This window comes from Puma concolor, chromosome C2 (assembly GCF_028749965.1).
Source record: "Puma concolor isolate L17-30 chromosome C2, mPumCon1.1.hap2, whole genome shotgun sequence".
Lineage (NCBI taxonomy): Eukaryota > Metazoa > Chordata > Mammalia > Carnivora > Felidae > Puma > Puma concolor.
This window is the reverse complement of record NC_141675.1, coordinates 14,579,410-14,599,485: the sequence shown is the minus strand read 5'-3', so window position 1 is coordinate 14,599,485 and position 20,076 is coordinate 14,579,410. Positions and strand designations below refer to the sequence as shown.

Sequence of the window (20,076 nt, the reverse complement as noted above, 5' to 3'; positions counted from 1 at the left end):
TATCTTAAAGTACGTAAAACCTGAAAGTTATCTTTAGCCAAAGATCAGAAATGGCAAAATGGAGGCTGAATTAAGATAGAGGTTAGGGACAGGGAAGAGATGGAAGTGATGTTAAGGAGTAATAATCAGTGGGTCATGTAACCCATATTAGTTTCACATGGTGCCCCTATACTCTCCAATAACAGGAGCTTACTACCTTGCCAGATGCCAAGTCCTCTGAGAGGTGCCACAGTGGTGCAGAAGATACAGTCCCTCCCCTCAAAGGGCAGTCACGTGGCTTAGCAACAGCAATACCTCATTTCTATAGGAAGCCTTTCATCCATACCTTGGGATCCCTGGCTCCATGACGTAGAACTTAGTTAATGAAACAGATCTGTATAAGCACTCTTCTTTACTGAAGGTCAAGGCCTGAACTTTTGGGAGCTCTTCATTTGGACTTATTGCTTCATGTCCTATTGATCAATATACCAGGATCAATGATATAGGATTGTTTTGTCTGAGCGCATCACTAGGGAGAAAGCATCGAAACTTGATAGCAATTCTCAACACTTGATTTTTATGTCCTTGGATGTTGTCTATGTGGTCCCAACTAATAGTGGCCAATCTAGCTATTTCAACCATATTTGTGGTACATGATGATTAACCTATGCCTATTCTATACAGCAAAATGCTATCGACTAAGACTCCATTTGTCTTTCTCTTATTGAATAATTTTTAAGAAGTTACTTCAAATATAAGCATTAATGTTCATGTTTATGTTTGTCTTCTGAAAGTCAAATTAATTTCACCCTCTGGGTTCCCGCATCATCTTCTAACATGTTGGACTGTAATTATTTGTTCATGTGTTTGTCTTACACCCCCTGTACTCTGAGTTCCTTAAGGGCAAGGACTTCATCTTACTTATTCATTCCAGGACTCAGCACAGTGCCTGGCGCATGGAAGGTTCTCCGTCTTGGGGGAGGAGTGGGTAATAAATTCAGGAAGTTTGTTCTCTGACAGATCAATAGTGCAGAAACATCTGGAATGAGTTGTTAGTTTTCACTAACTTTATTTTCTCTAAATAAGCAAAAGATCCTTGAGATGTTTTCAGTGCAGCTGGCCACCTAACCAGAATGTCATTGTCATTTCAGACACACTGTACAATGAAAAGCACTTCTGTTTTTGTTTGTCAACTTTGCCAGCTCCTGTGAGAAATTCTACAAAGGATCATGGCATCTGCACAAGACAAGGTAAGAGAAATCCAATATAACTCATGTCATAGTCTTACCATTATCTTTATTATCATTTTTTTTTTTTAGCATTTTTTAGGAATAGAAGTCTGCGACCCTAGAAAAAATTGTGGTCTGCTTAAAGGAGGCCACCCAGAAAATAATTCACAGTAAAAACAAAACATAAAACATAAAAAACCTTCCACAGAGGTGAGAGGTGATTTTTTTTTCACACTTTTTTTTTCTCACCTGATAAGTGATAGGGCACACTGTTAAATCTCCTTTGTTCATTTGAAGGGTGTTCACATAATACTGATTTAAACATATTGTTACCCAGATTTCAGCCTTGAAGGCAGAGTAGCTCTGAAGTATTACATCAAAAAACCTCTGAATATAGTGCAATAGTTCAAAAGAACTGAATTCTAAAAATAAAAGATAATCATCACAGCGACAATAGCTAGAATCTAGCAATGGCCTACCGAGTGCTAGAAACCGCTATCACTGTTTGTTACAGGTTTTCTTTAATGCTCAAATAAATTAGGCGGGGATGGTGTGACTGAGGACACTGAGGCTCAGAGGGAGAAACGATTTACCAAATCTAAATTAGAAGTGGGAAAGCAGATATGTAGATACATTCAACCATGTGAATGAGTCTCACAGCTATTGAGTTGAGCAAAAGACACCAGATAATGGTAGGTTACACTACACTGTTACTTTCATATAAGTTCAAAAACAGACAAAACTAATCAATTCTCATAGAAGTCAGGAGATAGTTATTTTTATGCGGGGCTTCACTAGGAGGAGGTATCAAGGAACCTTCTGGATGACTAGAAATGCTCTAGGTCTTGACACAGGTGTGGTACAAAAGTGTATCCATACATGAAAATTTTTTCAGCTGCACAAAGATTTGTTCCCTTTTCTGTATATAAATTATATCTCAGTAAAAAAGTTATGAACTATAGAAACGATCCCTGAAAGTATAACTTTTTTCAATAAAAAAGTTAAAAAGTAAAAGAAGGCAAGAGGAATTAGAATTTAGCTCTGTTTGGTTCCAAAGTCCCTCTCTTTCCACTACACACTCTTTTTTTTTTTTTTTAAGTTTATGTATTTATCAAGAGAGAGAGAGAGAGAGAGAGAGAGAGAACAAGCAGAGGAGGAGCAGAGAGAGAAAATCCCAAGCAGGCTCTGCACTGGGAGTGCAGAGCCCTATGTGGGGCTCCAATTCACAAACTGTGAGATCATGACTTGAGCTGAAATCAACAGTCAGACGCTTGACCGACTGAGCCACCCAGGCACCCCAACTATACATTCTTTCTGAAATCAGTTTTAAGTTTCTACGTTCAATACAGAATCTTACCTCTTTTACTGGGATAGTGCACAGAAAAGACTCCACAGATACTTTATAAACTATTGCTATAGGTTCATACAGTGGCAGTACAAGCAGAAACCTTTTGGTTGTGAAAAGATGATGTATTAGACGGGGGGACTAGTCCGTCAAAGGCTTCATGAATGTTATTAAAGGAAACGGTTTGGATTTTATGTATATGAGGAACCACTGAGGGATTTTACATAAGAAATTTTATGATCATATTTGCTGTTGTGGGTGAAATGAGTTAGAAAGAATGGATAGCAGGAGAATCAGCCTAGGACCAGAGAGAAGTTAGGAGACTGTTGGAAACATCTCTGCAAAAGCGGGTAGATCTTAGACTAAGAGTTACAACAGTACTGTTGGCAGATGAAATAAAGATATGTTACAGAGCCAGGTGGAGTTAGTGGAATGAGCCATAGCAAAGCAGAACCTATTCAGCCACCAGGAAGTCAGGGACAAAGTATATTGTTCTGGGGAGAGGCTAAATCTAGGCAAGTTGTCAGGGCTCTAGCCAAGTGATTTGGGATTCCGGGAAATGTTCTGGTCCTTGTAAAGAACTAGACTGTGTCCCCCTAAAATTTATATGCTGAAGTCCTGAGCCAAGTACCTGAGAATGTGACTGTATTTGGAGATAGAGTCTTTATAAAGGAAATTAATTAAAAATGATGTCATCAAGGTAGGCCCTAATCCAATATGATTGGTCTCCTTATTTTATAAAAAGGAAATTTGGACACAGAAACGCACATCCAGAAGACTATGCGAAGTGACAAAGAGAAAATGGCCACCTGTAAGCCAAGAAAAGTAGCCTCAGAAGAAACCAAACCTACAGATACCTTGATCTTGGACTTCCAGACTCCAATTGTGAGAAAATCAGTGGTTTAAGCCAACCATTTTGTGGTACTTTGTAATGGCGGCCCTAACAAACTAATAGAAGTATCAATCTGGACCTGTGCCTATTCAAAAAGGAGAAGGCACAGGCCCTGGGGGCTGGGAGCTAAATCATGCAGCTCAGTAAGCAGACAAGGCCACCAGGAACCCTCGGATAGTGATCTTCCAGCCAAGAAGTTGGCTAGCCATTTCAAACTTCAGGTACTGGTAGGGATGGGGCTTCTAATATTCCTCCAAATGTAATTCTCATTGGCTCAAAGACAGGGCAGAACAAAGCAATAGGTGAAATCTTCTGATTTGGGGCAGAGTTGGAAGCAAGCAGGGGTTATCTCAACCTTTATTGTAACTAATAGGTATCCACATAGAGCCAAAAATTATGCTAGATCTAGTTAGAATTGAGGCAATAAACAATTAAGATATTTGTTTGTACCTGCAAATTCCTTAGATGTTAGACTAAGAGATATGTGTGTGTGTGTGTGTGTGTGTGTGTGTGTGTGTGTGTGTGTGTCTACATACCAAGCCCCTCACTTCTCTGCTTTCACATGCTCTGCCATGGATCAAATATTCCCTCGGGTCATTGAAGTTTCCTCCTAACTGGTCTCTCCGTCTCAGTATTGGCTCCCCAGTAATGAGGATCAAGAGCAGATCATTTGAGGCATGAATGGGTGCATGGCCATGATTTTCTCATTTGTCTGTGTACATTTTCCAAGGAACGGAATCGCCTAGCAGTCCTTCTTGACTCCTTGTTCTATTCTTCCAGGTCGATTATGAAGAATGGATTTTTCCTTCCCAGTTACATTCATTCACATCCATTCTGTCTTTTACATAGCCACATAGACTAGTTCACGCTCTTTTCAGATCCTGCCTGAACTATTACAAAAGCTCCTTACCGTTCTGCTTACCCCCTGCGTCTCTCGTCACCACTTGTATCTATCCTATGCAAAATCGACTTTAAAACACATCACTTTGACAAAAGGCCATTTTTCTACTTGTTAACCTTCAACAGCCCCTGACCGGTTACAGCTTCAAACACGCCTCAGCCTAATGTTTAAGGCTTTGAGCATCTGGCTCTTCTAACATTTTCAGTCGCATTCGTAAGTATCCTAGCTTCCCAAATCCTCAACGAATGGCGTCAGACATTGCCCTCCAACATGACTGTCCACACAGCTCTGGGCTTCCTACCCCTATGCTTTTGCTTTTGCATGTATGTTTTTATTTCTTGCCTTCTGTCTTTTCCATGCTTCATTTGTCCCTCAAGAACACCTCAAATCTCAGACATTTTTGCTTATTTTTCTCCTAGTGTGACATACATTCTTCTCTGCTGACTCATGCTAGCCATCTTTCAAGGCCAACCATAATTTCTACTTCATCTTTCAAGTCCTTCCTAGCCACTCTGGCATTCAGTCCTTTGTGAAAAGCTACTGTGCGGCCATTAGGTACGAGATATTGTCTGAGCCCTAGAGATCATGCTTGGCTGATACAGATTTCCTCATTTCCAGGACAGTGTGCTCTCCTCCGCTTTATGTTCTTATTTCAGCTATTGTTCAAAGAACTATCCATATCTTAGGGGTCGCTGGGTGGCTCAGTTAGTTGAGTGTCCAACTTCGGCTCAGGTCACGATCTGGCAGTTTGTGAGTTTGAGCCCCACGTTGGGCTCTGTGCTGACAACTCGGAGTCTGGAGCCTGCTTCAGATTCTGTGTCTCCCTCTGTCTCTCTGCTCCTCCCTCACTTCTACTTGGTCTCTCTCTCTCCCTCTCAGAAAGAAAGAAACATTAAAAACAATTTTTTTTTAAAATAATGTGCTATCTTAGGAAAGTTGTTTTGAATTACCAATTGTAGTTCTATGATTTAGTTTTTAATACATGAGTTATCTTTCCCAGGTACTTTATAGAGACTTTGCCCCCCGATGATCTAATTTCATAGATCAAGGAGATCTATGAGACAGGAGAGGGGCATGCTGTTATGTACCAGGCAATGAGATGCTAGTGCTTCTCATAGTGTGAGATGTCTAACAGTCCATTTTATGGGACACACAAAACCCATGATTTTACAGATATTATTGCATAGGATAAAGCTGAAGTAGATAGTGCCCGTCTGAGTTTGTTTTTTCAGTGAGTTACTTTAAATAAAAATATTAAATAATAAAGCTTCAAGCAATACTCAGTTATGGCAAAGGCCATCAAGTGGGTTTTCAGCGACTGAAACAGTGTTAAATGATAACACATTTATTCCTCACAACGTCTTTACAAATTAGAAACTAAAGTCCAAAGAAACGCTGGAATTCATTCAAGTCACAGAGCTACTAGGTGGTGATGCAGGATTCCGGTAGAGGTACTTAGGTCTCTGACTAAAGCTCTCCCTGACATCCTTTTGCATATATAGGAAAATTTAGTGTAATTACCCAAGTGTGAATGTCTGGCTTGTGTCTTTATACCCCACCTCATCTCCTTAAAAAGATTTATTTTCTAAACTAAATCTTCCATCTCCAGAAAAAGAAAAGGGGCATCAGAATGAACTTGGTATGTTTCAAAACCCATTTATAAAACACACAAGAAAACAGACCTGCTTTCCTGCCTGGCTGAGTGAAACATTAATTCTTCACCTTGGCACCTCAACCTACAGCTGTAATAAGGGCCGTTATGCCCAAATAGGCCCTTAAACGGAAGACCTGCTGGGCGGAGACCCACTTTCCCAACCCGGCTCGACTGTGGCTGCTTTTTCTGCCAACTGACCAGGCTGAAGCAGCAGCAGGGGAGGAGGGACTGCAGGTAGGTGGGGAGGGGATCATTTTGAAAGCTTTAAATCCCTCCCAGGGAAGAAGCAGCTGCTCCTTGTTTTTCTAACATCTGTCCCATCTGTCCCCGGCCGCACCTCACCCTTTGGAGGCTCGAACTAGCTGACCATGGATGTGACAAGGAAGCATTTCTGAAGGCCGGTTGGTGAGCGGAAATGAGCATAACCGCCACCAGAAATTTTCTTTTATCGAGAAGAGGGCAGTTGGGGCTCTTTTGGAGTATAGCTGTCACCTTCCTTCATTTTTCTGAAAAACATACGGCTTTAACTGGCAGAATCGGGATTTGTAACATCACCCAAATCAGGCTGTACGCCCTAAGGACAATATGTCCTAGCGCCCATTTTTTTATTTTCCCCTCCAGGGAAGCCACAGGCTGCTGATTTGTGGGACAAATGATACTGTACGAACTATACCACCTCTATAGAACAAGCTGTTCATATCTTGCACGTGTGGCGTTTATGACGTTTAACAGCGTGTTGCTTGTATTTGACTCCCCTGCCAACACGATTCTTCTCGAGAATAGGGCCCTTATTTTTATTTAGGTATTTACCCCTCGTATTCAGAACCGTGGCTGGAACCTGGCAGGCATGAAATAGAAATTTATGAATGAACGAACGTTAACGAAGATAAAATAAACAGGGTGATTCATTCCGTCTTCCGAAGACGGGAGCGGAGGGAAGGGTTTGGCCGTGAACTTAGTCGCCACGGGAGGCGCAGTCCCAAAGGCCAGCAGCTTCGGCTCGGGTCTCCGCAGACCCGGGTCTGCAAGCGGGCGCTAGCGCTCCGCCCCAAGCGAGGCCCCGAGCCTCTGAGACAGCCCGCCCCCAAGGCACACAAGGCCACGCCCCCTTCCCAGTCATTCCCTGGGCAAAGTCCGTTCCAGGCTTCGGGGTGGGGCCAGAAAGGCGCAGGCGCAATGCGCAGCGGAAGTAGCGACTCGGGAAATTAGAAGGAAGGAAAGGGGCCTGCCTGCCGGGCTCCGCGAAGGGCACTGCGCTCCTCCTCCGTGGCTTCCTCCACCTCGGGGAAGCTTCGGGCGGCCGCACGTGCCTCCCTGCCCAGGCTCCTCCCCTTCCCTCCCCCTGCCCGGGAGCGGCCGCGGGCTGCTTTCCTCTCCTCCAGCCGAGATGGCGCTCGACCCCGCAGGTACGGGGGCGGGACGCGGGGGTTGCTGAGGAGTCCGGGCCCGGGTCCCTAACTGTGGTCCTGCAGCTGGGGGCCGGTCTGGGAAAGGTGCCGAGCGCTGAGGTTGCACCGCTTCCGCAGACGGCTGCTCACGCCCGCCCGGCTGGCCGCTTTAGGGTTTCTGGCGGCCCCAGCGTCTTCCCTGCAGTCTTGGGTCATCGGCTCGCTCCTTGGGGTTAGGGTTAGGTGAAAGGCATTGGGTTTGTTGTCCAAGCGGTCGTCCATTTGTGTCTTACAAACATTTCCTTCTTAACGCGGCTGGTCTCATCTTTTTCGTCCCTCTGGGGGGTGGGGGGGGGGTACTGACTCCTTTAAGTATCTGTACGATAACTTAAAAACAACAATCCAAAGGACCCATCATTGTGGCAGGGGTCAGTTTCTTTAGAAAGGATCCCCAGGGTCTCGATCAGTTAGTGCTTCCAGCCCACTTCTATATGAGGCAGTAGTTTCCCTCGAATTCCCGTCCTTAAAGAAGCTCACCTGCACTGCCTTTGCTTTAAGCTGTTTGTGTTACAGAAGCTCACGTACGGTATCTTTGTAGGCTATTCATGTAAGTATAGAGGACTTCGTTTTTGAAGGGGTGGTGATTGGTCTAGTCCACGCCCTTCGTTTTATGAATAGGAAAACTATTCATAAGGCGTTGGGAGGAGTAATGGCTTCAAACGTTTGGAGATTCAGAAATGGAAAACTCATTTGGTGGCTCTCAAGAAGAGCGGAAAATATCTGTAGCCAACAAATAATACATTTTTTGAACGCTTTATTATCAAGCTAGGTATTCTCAATTATCCAGCAATAGTATGTGATATTGTAGACCATTTCATGGATTATAAAACTGAGGCGGAGAGAGATTAGGGACTAATCTAATTTAAAGCATAAAAATTTCTGGAACACTTCACAAGCACACCAATTTTGGCCCAGGTGATTGGAACAGACTTTATGAGGCCGTTAATAATTGATCTAGCCTTTAAAAGATAATTTCCAGTGGTTGGACTTGGAGAGGAGGCGGCAGAATGAACAAATGTATAGGTGGTAAAATATCACTGTGTGATATTTAGTTGCAGAGTGTAAATGAGGGGTAAGAAAAATTAGGTTGGAAAGTAGATTGACGCCTGTTACAATTCTAGTGCACCTGAGCTGAAAGTGACATTCAAAGTAATCTACAAATGAGGAAACAGACTCAGAGAGGTCAAAGGCTTTCATATGTCTATATTCTGAGTTTAGATACATGAAATTTAGAAAAAAGTCTCACTTGCTGTTTCCACTTTCTTACTGTCCAGTTACTCTTAACCCACTCAATCTTGTGGTGTGCCCACGTCCACACTGCTAATTGCTGGTAGAGCCCAAGCTGGAATAGAGCCCTGGTAATTTCATTTCCGGGTCCATGCTATAGACCATGCCTCTGATGAAAACAAAAACGGGAGTGCCCATTATATGTCACAAGCATACAATGGTAGAAGAAAGAAGACAGCCCACCCCTGAACCCCCATATATACTTTGCCAGATTATGATCAACATGAAGAAAATAAGCAGTCTCGTGTGGTAGGTGGTGAAAAGAGGACTGACCTCAGAGTAGGCAGTGAAGAGCTCTATGAGGAAGTGTCCTTTGAATTGGAATCTGAAGGACAAGAGGAGGCAGTTATGTGAAGAGGTAGGGAAAGAGTATGCTGGGCAGTCAGAAGCAGCAAATGCTTAAAATGTTTGGAATGAGGGCCAGAGCGTGGAGGAGGTTCATAAGGAAGGATGTTGGGAAAGTAGGCAGGAGCTAGATGCTGCAGGACCTGGAAGGCCCTGATAAGAAAGCATTTGGACTTTTCCTGATGTTATGAGAAGTCTTTGGAGGCTTGCATTCATTCATTCATTTAATGTTTGTTTATTTTGAAAGAGAGCGTGCACATGAGTGGGGGAGGGGCAGAGAGACAGAGGGAGAGAGCGAATCCCAAGCAGGCTCTACTCTGTGAACATGGAGCCCATCGTGGGGCTCAACTGACTGAGCCACCCAGGCACCCCTCAGAAGCCTCTGGAGGCTTCTAGAGCACAGTGACAGGGCTGGCTCCCCTGCTCCGTCAGTGGAGTGTGCAACGCTTGATCTCAGGATTGTGAGTTTGAGCCCCATGTTGGGTGTAGAGATTACTTTAAATTAAAAAAAAAAATGAGGGCAGTGGCACAATAGAAATGATGTCTTTACTATTCTGGCTGCAGTGGTAGCAATGCAGTGTGGAGGAGTCCTGAGTGGAAGCAGGGAGACAGGTTAAGAGATGGTGGCAGTGGTCCAGGCTAGGTATGTTAGTGTCTTGGCCTGGAGTGGGATTAGAAAAGCTGGAAAGAGAAAGCTTCAGTAGATGTTTTGGAGGACTAATTGACAGGACCTGCTGTTGCGTTGAATAAAGGTGGTGAGGCAAAGGGAGGCATTAGGGATAATTAGCAGGTTTTTTACTTTAGCAACTGGGTGGCTGGTTATGGTCAAAGCTAACAGTATGATCATTGGAAACTTGTTAAGCAGAGATGGAAGCAAGATTGGAATGGGAAACAAGAAAGTGGAGTCAGCAAGTAGGAAGTTTTGAAATATTCTTGTCGGTGTAAATTCCAGAATACAAATGTATTGAAGCCAGCTTTTTGTTTAAGTTCATTTGTGTTTGGTTCCTGGATTGAAGCATAGATTTACATTTTGCTATTTCTCTTGCTTTTTATACACTGGTATGTGCCCACACTGAGGAGATGTGTTTCTGAGTAGATGAGGTGATAGGTCAGTTGAGGTGAATATAGCCAAGTCTGTTTTCCCACTGATTTATGTTAGGTTTTAAAATTTTTTATGTTTGTTTATTTTTGAGAGAGAGAGACGGAGAGGCAGAGAGAGGGGGAGACCCAGAATCTGAAGCAGGCTCCAGATCTGAGCTGTCAGCACAGAACCCAACACGGGGCTCGAACTCACCGCGAGATCATGACCTGAGCTGAAGTTGGCCGCTTAACTGACTGAGCCGCTCAGGTGCCCCTATGTTAGATTTTTAAAAATATTTTTTTAAGTTTTAAATTTGAATTACAGTATAGCTGACATAGTGGTATGTTAGTTTCAGGTGCACAATATAGTGATTCAACAATTCTATGCACCACTCAGTGCTCACCGTGATAGGTGTACTTGTAATCCCCTTCACCTATTTCACCCACCCCCCACCCACCTCCACTGCGGTAGCCACCAGTTTCTCTGTAGTTAAGAGTCTGTTTCTTGGTTTGTCTCTTTCTTTTATTTTTATTTTTTCATTTGTTTTTTTAGTCTTAAATTCCACATATGAGTGAAAACATATGGTATTTGTCTTTCCCTGACGGACATATTTCGCTTAGCATTATACTTTCTGGCTCCATGCCTGTTGTTCCAAAGGGCAAGATTTCATTCTTTTTTATGGCTGAATAAGATTCACACATCATATATACACACACATGGGAATATTATATATCTGTGTGTGTGTACATACATATGTTTATATATACACACACACACCCCACATCATCTTCATCCTCTCATCTATTGATGAACACTAGGCTGCTTCCATAATTTGGCTGTTGTAAATAATGCTGCTGTAAACACAGGGGTGCATGTATCCCTTGAATTAATGTTTTTGAATTTTTTAGCTAACTACCCAATATGATTGTTGGATCATAGGGTAGTTCTGTTTTTAACTTTTTGAGGAAACTCCATACTGCTTCCCACAGTGGCCACACTAGTTTGCATTCCCCGGCGTTCCTTTTTGTCCGCGTCTTCACCAACACTTGTGGTTTCTTGTGTTTTTGATTTTAGCCATTCTGACAGCATGAGGTGGTATCTCATTGTAGTTTTGATTTGCATTTCCCTGATGATGAATGATGTTGGGCATCTTTTCATGTGTCTGTTGGCCATCTGGATGTCTTCTTTGGAAAAATGTTCCTCGTCCCTTTTTTAAATTGGAATATTTGTTTTTTGGGTGTTGAGTTGTATCAGTTCCTTATATATTTTGGATACTAACTCTTTATCAAATGTGTCATTTGCAAATATCTTCTCCCATTCTGTAGGTTGCCTTCACTGGTTTATGTTAGATTTTTCAAAATCTTCATACAGGTTTGATCTTCATTTGTCAACAGCCTTTAACTTCGTAGGGTCCACTTTTCTCAAGAAACTCTGAACCCAGCAGTGAAATGCAGGCTACATACTTATATGTAGTTTTATTTATATTATTTTCCTTATTGTTAACGTAGAGGTAATAAAGGCACGCTTTGTAAGTCTCTCAGCCGTACTTTGTTAGGTTCATTATTTTCTCTTACTATTTGAATGCAGAGAGAAAAAGCTGGAGGGGGTCCACAACACCCAAGAAAAGTGGCTGAGGAGGTTAAATTTTTAAAAATTACTAGTGTGTGGGTTGTGCTCCCAGATGTTCAGATTTAATTTGCTAAGCCTCTGACATTTTAAAATAGTCCATAGGCAGTTCTAATATGCAAACAGAGTAGAGGAGAAATCACTGTTCTGAACTCTTCCACTTTATTGACTTAGTCTTTAGCTTTGTTTTCTTATCAGTCTGATCTTCCTATTTCCAGAGGAAATTATCCCTACCTCTTTAGCCATGAATGGTACCTGGATGGCTTGGTAATGGTGGTTAGTTTACGACAGGCCATACACTGTCATCTTTGGGGTTATCTTTTCCACCGGTCAGAAACTATTTCTGTTTTTATTCAACAAAATTCTAGACATTAACCTCCTCTCATAACAAGTTTTAAAAGGGCCTGGTAATGGAAAGTCAAGTCTAGGGCTGTACTAAAGAACACCCAGTTATTTCTTTGCTGTTCCCAGATTCCAGATACATTTTCCCACATGACTGTATTCCCAGATCACAAACTCCAGAAACCTGGGCCTAATAATTTTGCTTATTTTCTCTAATAACTATAAGGGTTTCCTTTCTTTTTTTGTTGTTTTTCTTGTTCCCTCTTTTAGGGGGTAGTTTCCCTTCCTTTGTCCGTTAGTGTGGATTCATTCTCTACTTTTGCATGATGGAGCGATAGCAGCAGAGAGAAGTTTCCTTAATTGTGTGTGTGCCACTTTATTGGTGTTTTCCAGAAATCTAATAAGGGGAGGAAGATGGAACAGTTGTAGGGCTCAGGGAGTAGAAAGTGGGGTCAGGAATTTCATGATATTCCATGAGTAGAATATGAAGGTATATCTTGGGAGGATGTCGTCAGGGCAGCTCTTAGAGTATTTGGATTGCAGGGGTTCTTTTAGTGGTTCCTATGGGGATGTAGGTAGATTAGCTTTAGGAAATTCTTACTTTTTAAGTGAGACACCTAAACAGATTTAAAGAATCTTTTCTGAGAACACTGTGATTCATACGTAAAAGGTTATGTAGTTGATTAGAAAATTTCTGATTTGATTATGGCTTCTGTATCTGGACAGTATCCTCTTAGACATAAATTACATTGGTATTTCAGAGCTAAAAATATGTTTAACTTCTACATTTTATGTATTTCTTTTTTTTTTTTAGTTTATTTACTTTGAGAGAGACAGAGCCTGAGTGGGGGAGGGGCAGAGAGCGAGGGAGAGAGAATCTCAAGCAGGGTCAGTGCTGCCAGTGCAGAGCCTGGCACAGGCTCAAACCCACCAAACTGCAAGCTCATGACCTGAGCCAAAACCAAGAGTCAGATGCTTAACCGACTGAACCACCCAGGCTCCCCTCACTTGTAAATTCTGTATATTTCTAAACTCAGAGTATACTTGTGATGAGAGTTGTACATCATGAATCAGGAAATGTTTTGTAAATGAGTTCAAGGAATTTGAATTTTATCCTGAGAACAGTGGGAAGATACTCCAGATTTTTAGGCAAGTAGAACAAGCTTTCATTTTTGGTTCACCTGACTTTTCATTAGATCCAGGTTATGTGTTCTCAGCAGAATACTGTAGAAGTGGTATCGTGTCTTTCTCGTGGTATCACATCCGGAGGTATATGACATCTTTCTGTCTCTCATAGATTATACTAAGTTTGATCAGTCGGGGCTTGTCCCATTGCTTTGCTTTGTTTTTCCTCTCTTGTAATTAATAAGTAATTTGTGGAGAGTACAATCTAATTTAAGACTATGCAGAGGGGCGCCTGGGTGGCGCAGTCGGTTAAGTATCCGACTTCAGCCAGGTCACGATCTCGCAGTCCGTGAGTTCGAGCCCCGCGTCAGGCTCTGGGCTGATGGCTCAGAGACTGGAGCCTGTTTCCGATTCTGTGTCTCCCTCTCTCTCTGCCCCTCCCCCGTTCATGCTCTGTCTCTCTGTCCCAAAAATAAATAAAAAACGTTGAAAAAAAAAAAATTTAAAAAAATAAAATAAAATCTTTAAAAAAAAAAAAAAAGACTATGCAGATATCCATTCCTCATGGAAATGTCCCTTTTGATATAGTATCCATTGATGATTTTTGCTTGTTTCAGTCTTTCCTTAATGGTTGCAGAATGGTGATTTTCTGCCTCCAGCATTTTCTCCACATTGTTTGATCAGTTGGTTGTTGCTCTTTTGCTGTAGGCAAGAGACCACTTTGTTTCTTGTTCATTTATTTGTAAATTCATTATAGGTGTGGACTCATGAATTCCTATTTTTCCAGGGGTTTATAATTTGTTACTGTATGTAATTATGGTGGTGCTTACATTTTCCCAGATTGGGCCAGTGAGAAAGTTCCTTTAAACTAGCTTCTGGGCCCTTGCGATATGTTCCCATCCTGTTTTTGAGCATTTTCTCTTTTTCTCACACAAAGTATTTCTGGTTCATCTCTTACCTATTCTGGCCCACCCATAGAATTAGTCATTTCTTTGACGAACCCTGGTTCCTTTGTTTGGTCATGACATCAGAGAACAAGGTCTGGGTACCATTGGATGTTTTACATGCAAATGATTTGTTAATGGAGTGCTGTTAGAAAAAAACCCTTAAGGGACCAAGGGAACAGGACAGGGAAGGGGAGGAAGCTCAGCAAGGATGTAGTTTCAGGGAAGGCCTGTCACAACCTGATCAGTTCTGGTGCACCACAAAGCGCAGGGCCTGTCCCACTTTGGAGGCCAGGGTGCTGGGATTTTGTGCCATGTGGCAGTCCTTGCCCATGGCAGGAGACTGGGAGAGGGGCCACAGGAAGGAAAGCTGCCATGCCCGAGGGCCGTCCTGAGAAGGTTGCAGGTGTGAAGGTTTCATCATTCTCTGTCCTAAAAATCATTTATCTGAAGCCACTAGGAACCTTTGTTCAGGTAGTGGGAGTTCAGATAGTGGTAGGTCAGGTAGGAAGGGGTACTTGCACAAATATGTAAATACACACAAGTGTGTGCTCTGAGTCCAGGTGTGAAGTATCATGGGGTTGTGGTAATGACATTGGCCTAAGCTATACCTAACATACGCCAAACTGTGCTTTGTGTTTTTCCCTCCAGGCCATTTGACGTGCTGTTCCTTCTTAGAATTTTCCCTCTCTTACATCCCCAAATCTGTCTAGTTCTTGTTCATTTTTCACACGTCACTTTATTTATTAAACAAAATTGTTTTAAGTTGTACTTACTTTGAGAGGGAGAGAAAGTGCATGAGCACGCAGGAATGGGGGAGGGACAGAAAGAGGAGGAGGAGGAGAATCCCAGGCAGGCTCTGCACAGTCAGTGTGGAACTCGATGTGAGGCTGGAACTTAGGAACTCTGAGATCATGACCTGAGCCAAAATCAAGAGTTGGCCGCTTAACCAACTGAGCCACCCAGGCGCCCTCACACCTTATTGTAGAATCATTTGCATGATTCCACAGTCTTTCAAGAAACAATTTTAAAAATATTTGAAATTTCTAAAAACTACCAAACTATCAAATAATCTGGGTATAGAGTTTCCATTCTAGATCCAGAGGTTTTTCCTTGAGAAGTAAAGTGAAACCTACAGGTATGATTTGTCTGTATGTATCAAATAATTTGAGAGATGAAGAAAAATGTCAGGTGGAGAATGAAAGTATTTAACTGTAGTAAACAGTAAATGTTTTTCATATGATTTCACGTCTTTAGGTTTACTGGAGACTAGATGATTAGAAAAGATAAACTAGGGGCGCCTGGGTGGCTCAGTCGGTTAAGCGTCCGACTTCAGCTCAGGTCACGATCTCACGGTCCGTGAGTTCGAGCCCCGCGTCGGGCTCTGGGCGGATGGCTCAGAGCCTGGAGCCAGTTTCTGATTCTGTGTCTCCCTCTCTCTCTGCCCCTCCCCCGTTCATGCTCTGTCTCTCTGTGTCTCAAAAATAAATAAACTTTAAAAAAAAAAAAAAAAGATAAACTAGTTAATTACATCTAGACAGCGAGAGATTGCCCACCAATCCTGGGAGAAGCCCCCAGTTGAATTTGGGAATGAATAAGGATGCCTTCTTGTTTTAGACTTTGTCATTAACCTCAGGCCCTATTCTGAGTGGCATAATCTCAGGTTTGAGGATGCTGGGGTAAGGAGAGAAGGGCTTCTCAGATAACTGCTAAAGCTTCTTAAGCCTCAAACCTGTATGATTGTAAATACTTGGCAGTTGGTCTCAAGAGGTTCTTTCACCACAGGAGAATAACTTCCAAGTTTATGTTCCCAATGACTGGATTAGTATCCTTATTGTAGAATCCTCTAAGTTTATGGACGTCAAAAAAATGCAAGAAATATTACCTTCTGCTTGATATAAGTGGATCAATCCGTGCCAAATAAGAACATTGATTCCCAAATTAACCTTCTCCCCCCACCAGCCCTGATTATATTTTAGCATTTTAATTTATATTTCCAAGATTTTATTTACATTCAGTACTACACATAGGATAGTATTGGTTTCAGGAGTAGAATGTAGCGATTCGTCACTTACATCCAACACCCAGTGCTCACCCCAAGTGCCTTCCTTAATGCCCAGCCCCCATCTAGCCCACCTCTCACCCACCTCCCCTCCAGTAGCTCTGTTTGTTCTCTGTAGTTGAGAGTCTCTTATGGTTTGCCTCCCACTATTTATCTTATTTTACTTTTCCTTCCCTTCCCTTATGTTCACCTGTTCTTATTTTAATATTTTTTAAGTAAAGAGATTGCCGGAAAAACAATTTAAGAACATGGTATTTAATATCCTGCATTGTGTTTTTTTTCAACGTTTATTTATTTTTGGGACAGAGAGAGACAGAGCATGAACGGGGGAGGGGCAGAGAGAGAGGGAGACACAGAATCGGAAACAGGCTCCAGGCTCCGAGCCATCAGCCCAGAGCCTGACGTGGGGCTCGAACTCACGGACCGCGAGATCGTGACCTGGCTGAAGTCGGACGCTCAACCGACTGCGCCACCCAGGCGCCCCTCCTGCATTGTGTTTTTGCTGAGAAACTTAGAGTTTTTTTACGGATCAAAGGATATGTTAATTAAGCATGTTGAAATGTAGAGTTTCGAATGTTTATGTTGGCTGCAGCATGAGGAACCTAGCCTGTTTTACTCATCTCTGTGTATACAGCCCCTAGCATGGTGACTGATGCCTAGTAGGTGCCTAATAAATATTTGTTAACAGAATGAATATTAATTATCAGATATTGAAACTCTCATAATCGTGTCATTTTTTAAACAGTTTGCATATTTACCATGTGCCAGCCATTAGAGGGAATTATAGAGATGAGTTAGACATGGTCTTGAACCCCATCAAATTTAAGTTTCATGCAGCCTTCTTGCTCTAGCTACATATGGAATCATTTGTGGAGCTTTTAAAAATACCAATGCCTGGGTTTATCCCAGCATTTCTGATTTAACTGGTCTGGGTGGTACCCAGGCATCAGAATTTTTAAAGCACTCTCAGGTGGTTTGTTAGATGCAGCTAAAATTGAGAACTTCTGGTACCAAAATCTGTCTTAAATCTGTTCGGCCTAGTATAACAGCATACATAGCACAGACTGAGCGACTTAAACGACAGAAATTTATTTTAACACAGTTCCGGAGGCCGGGAAGTCCGAGCTCAAGGTGCTGGCCGATTTGCTTGCTGGTTCTTCTTCCTACAAGGCCACCTGTTGGATTAGGGCCTTGCGCATATGATCTCTTTTGACACTTAATTGCCTCTTGAAATACAGTCACATTAGGGTTTAGAGCTTCAGTATGATTGGGGTGGGGAAAGTGGGGCAGAATTCAGTCCATGGCGACCACCAATCTGTCGGGAGAAGAAGGTTGCACAGGTGGTGTGACGCTGTATGTTAAATCCGGATGTGATGAGAGCCAGAGCATTGGTGCACACAAAATCTTGGGCTTACGGAAGGAGAGAGCACTTTCAGGTGCTGGGGTCAGGCAGAACTTTGGGAGGGAATAAGTATTGAGTTTGGTTTCAAATCGGAAGACCTTGGTAAGAAAATAAGAGGTAGAAGATGGAAAATAAAGGCAGAAGACTGAGCTGGAGTTTGATTTGCTGCGTAATGTTTCAAGATGGCTTTGAGCTTTCTGAGCCTCTGCTCAGAAGTACCTTCTCCTGCCTGTGGCGATGTTTGTAAAACAACTCCTACTGCTCCTTCCTTCCTTCTGCAAATATTTATTGTGCCTCTTCTGGGCACCCTATACACATAAGCTGCTTTTTTTTTTTTTTAGGCAAGGAGGATAATGTAACCATCAGGATGGCAGAATGAAGATTTAAATTGTTGAAATTTTAAGTTGAAATTGTGATGATGGCTGCTAAGACTTGGAAATTGCCGGTAGCTGCTTGAAAAGGTGGGCAGAGTAGATTTGCATATGGAAATAAGCACTGGGAACATGGCATGAACAACGGCATCTTTAAAGGTAGAACCTTGTTGGGGCGCCTGGGTGGCGCAGTCGGTTAAGCGTCCGACTTCAGCCAGGTCATGATCTCGCGGTCTGTGAGTTCGAGCCCCACGTCGGGCTCTGGGCTGACGGCTCAGAGCCTGGAGCCTGCTTCTGATTCTGTGTCTCCCTCTCTCTGCCCCTCCCCCGTTCATGCTCTGTCTCTCTCTGTCCCAAAAATAAATAAATAAAAACGTTGAAAAAAAAAAAATTAAAGGTAGAACCTTATGGGATAGCCGCAAGAGGAGTGGGAGCAGATCTTACCTTGGAAGCGTTCATCCTTTTCCTAGGATTATTGCCATTTTTCAGAATATTTTTGAGACTCCTTTAGGGTTTGCCTTCAGCCTGTATAGTCCGTTCATCTCAGCATCCTCATTTAGGGGAAATTTATTGTTTAGAAGAGACCTGGTATTTCAGCCAAGGTTGTTAGCCAGAGGAAATCATCCTGGGAAATGCTCCTCCCCAAAAGAAGTTGTATTGTGGGACTCGTTTTCCCGGTAACGCACACTGGCTCAGAAGGCCATGCCAAGAAGTATGAGTGGCATGAGCAAAATTTGAATCTTTGAAGTAAGTGAATAACCTGTGGATGTAAAACTAATCCCCCCACTCTGTTACAAAGTGGCACAGGGTTTTTGTTCTGTTTTGTTTTTGTAGAAATGTTATGAAGTATTATAAGATGAAAAAGAAATGGTGGAGTAGAGTGGCCAGAGGCACTGAGGAGCGGTCATAGATTTGAGGATAGTCTACCATGTTCTAGATGTACATCAGAAAAATCAGTTAGGTGTAATTGCTGAGAAAGCACAGGCATCCTGACATTTCTTCGTTTCTCAAATACCGACTCCTGTCTCCCACAACACTGCTGATTTTCTGCTAGAAAATCAGGAAAACATAGTCTTGAAGTTTTACTGAAGTTTTACCGTAAATGTGAAACCTTCTCATTCACGAAATTATGGCCACCGTGGACATTGCAGCATGCTGCTAAAATTGGCATGTCTTCCTGCATAAGTTGATTTTCTGCTTTGGTATACTTTTAATTGGTTGTCCCCTTTTGGCCTCGTCATGGGTTAAAGTAATGTGGGTGGAAGAGGAACTTTTCACACCTAGCAATCTGCAGAATCTGAGGTCCAAGAAATAGGTGCTTTTGGGAAGTGGGCACATCTAGTGTGAACTAGGTGGTTATTAGCAGTGAAAGCTGATAGGACAAAGTAGTTCAAATGAAGCATACTATTGTGAGGGATAGGTGGTATTTGACCCGGAAGCCACACAGAAACAGGCACATCTCTCTCGTTGATGTGCTTTCCATGTTTTGTTTAAGGGTGAGCTTATAGGACATTAGATTGTTACCGATTGAGCTAATACATGATGTTTACTTTCTTTGAAGACATTTTTTTTTCCATCCAACTGACAAACGGCTCCGTGTGTGTGTGTGTGTGTGTGTGTGTGTGTGTGTTTTCTCTTTTAAATAATTTTCTACATGGTAGGAATCAGAGGATCACCATTCCTTTTACCTTTACTTTTTGATCAGAAAATCTAAAGAGTGAATTTTTTATTTTTGCTTGTGCTTCTGAAGTTCCTGAAACGCCCTTACTGTGTAAGGGTTGTTTCACCCTTAACTTCAGAAACTCAGACAACCTTGTTTGTTGGAATCCCCTTAAAAAGGCCATCACCCCATGTGTGTGGTGCGTCGCGGAAGGGAATTTGGGACCTGGGCTATGTGATCTTGGCATTGCCAATTTATCACACTTGGGCCGTTTCACCTCTGGGAGCCTCCACTCCTTTATCTGCAAACTGGAATAGAGCACTTCACCTGGGAGGGCTGTTAAGTAGGCTGCAGGGCATTGATCACCCTCACCTGGAGGTTTC

The 20,076-nt window shown here is 42.6% G+C and overlaps 1 protein-coding gene across 2 annotated transcripts in view; it reads left to right on the top strand.

The window, feature by feature from the left end:
- Positions 1-7,177: 7,177 nt before the first annotated feature.
- The window catches only part of CMC1 (C-X9-C motif containing 1), a 90,319-nt gene continuing 77,420 nt past the window's right edge, over positions 7,178-20,076 (top strand). For both annotated transcript variants that reach the window (XM_086720602.1, XM_086720601.1), the window contains exon 1: positions 7,178-7,406. Coding sequence is in view for 1 of the 2 variants with exons in the window: in XM_086720601.1 (XP_086576727.1) it covers positions 7,388-7,406 (19 nt within the window). In the remaining variant the exon portion in view is untranslated. The remainder of the gene's footprint in view (positions 7,407-20,076) is intronic.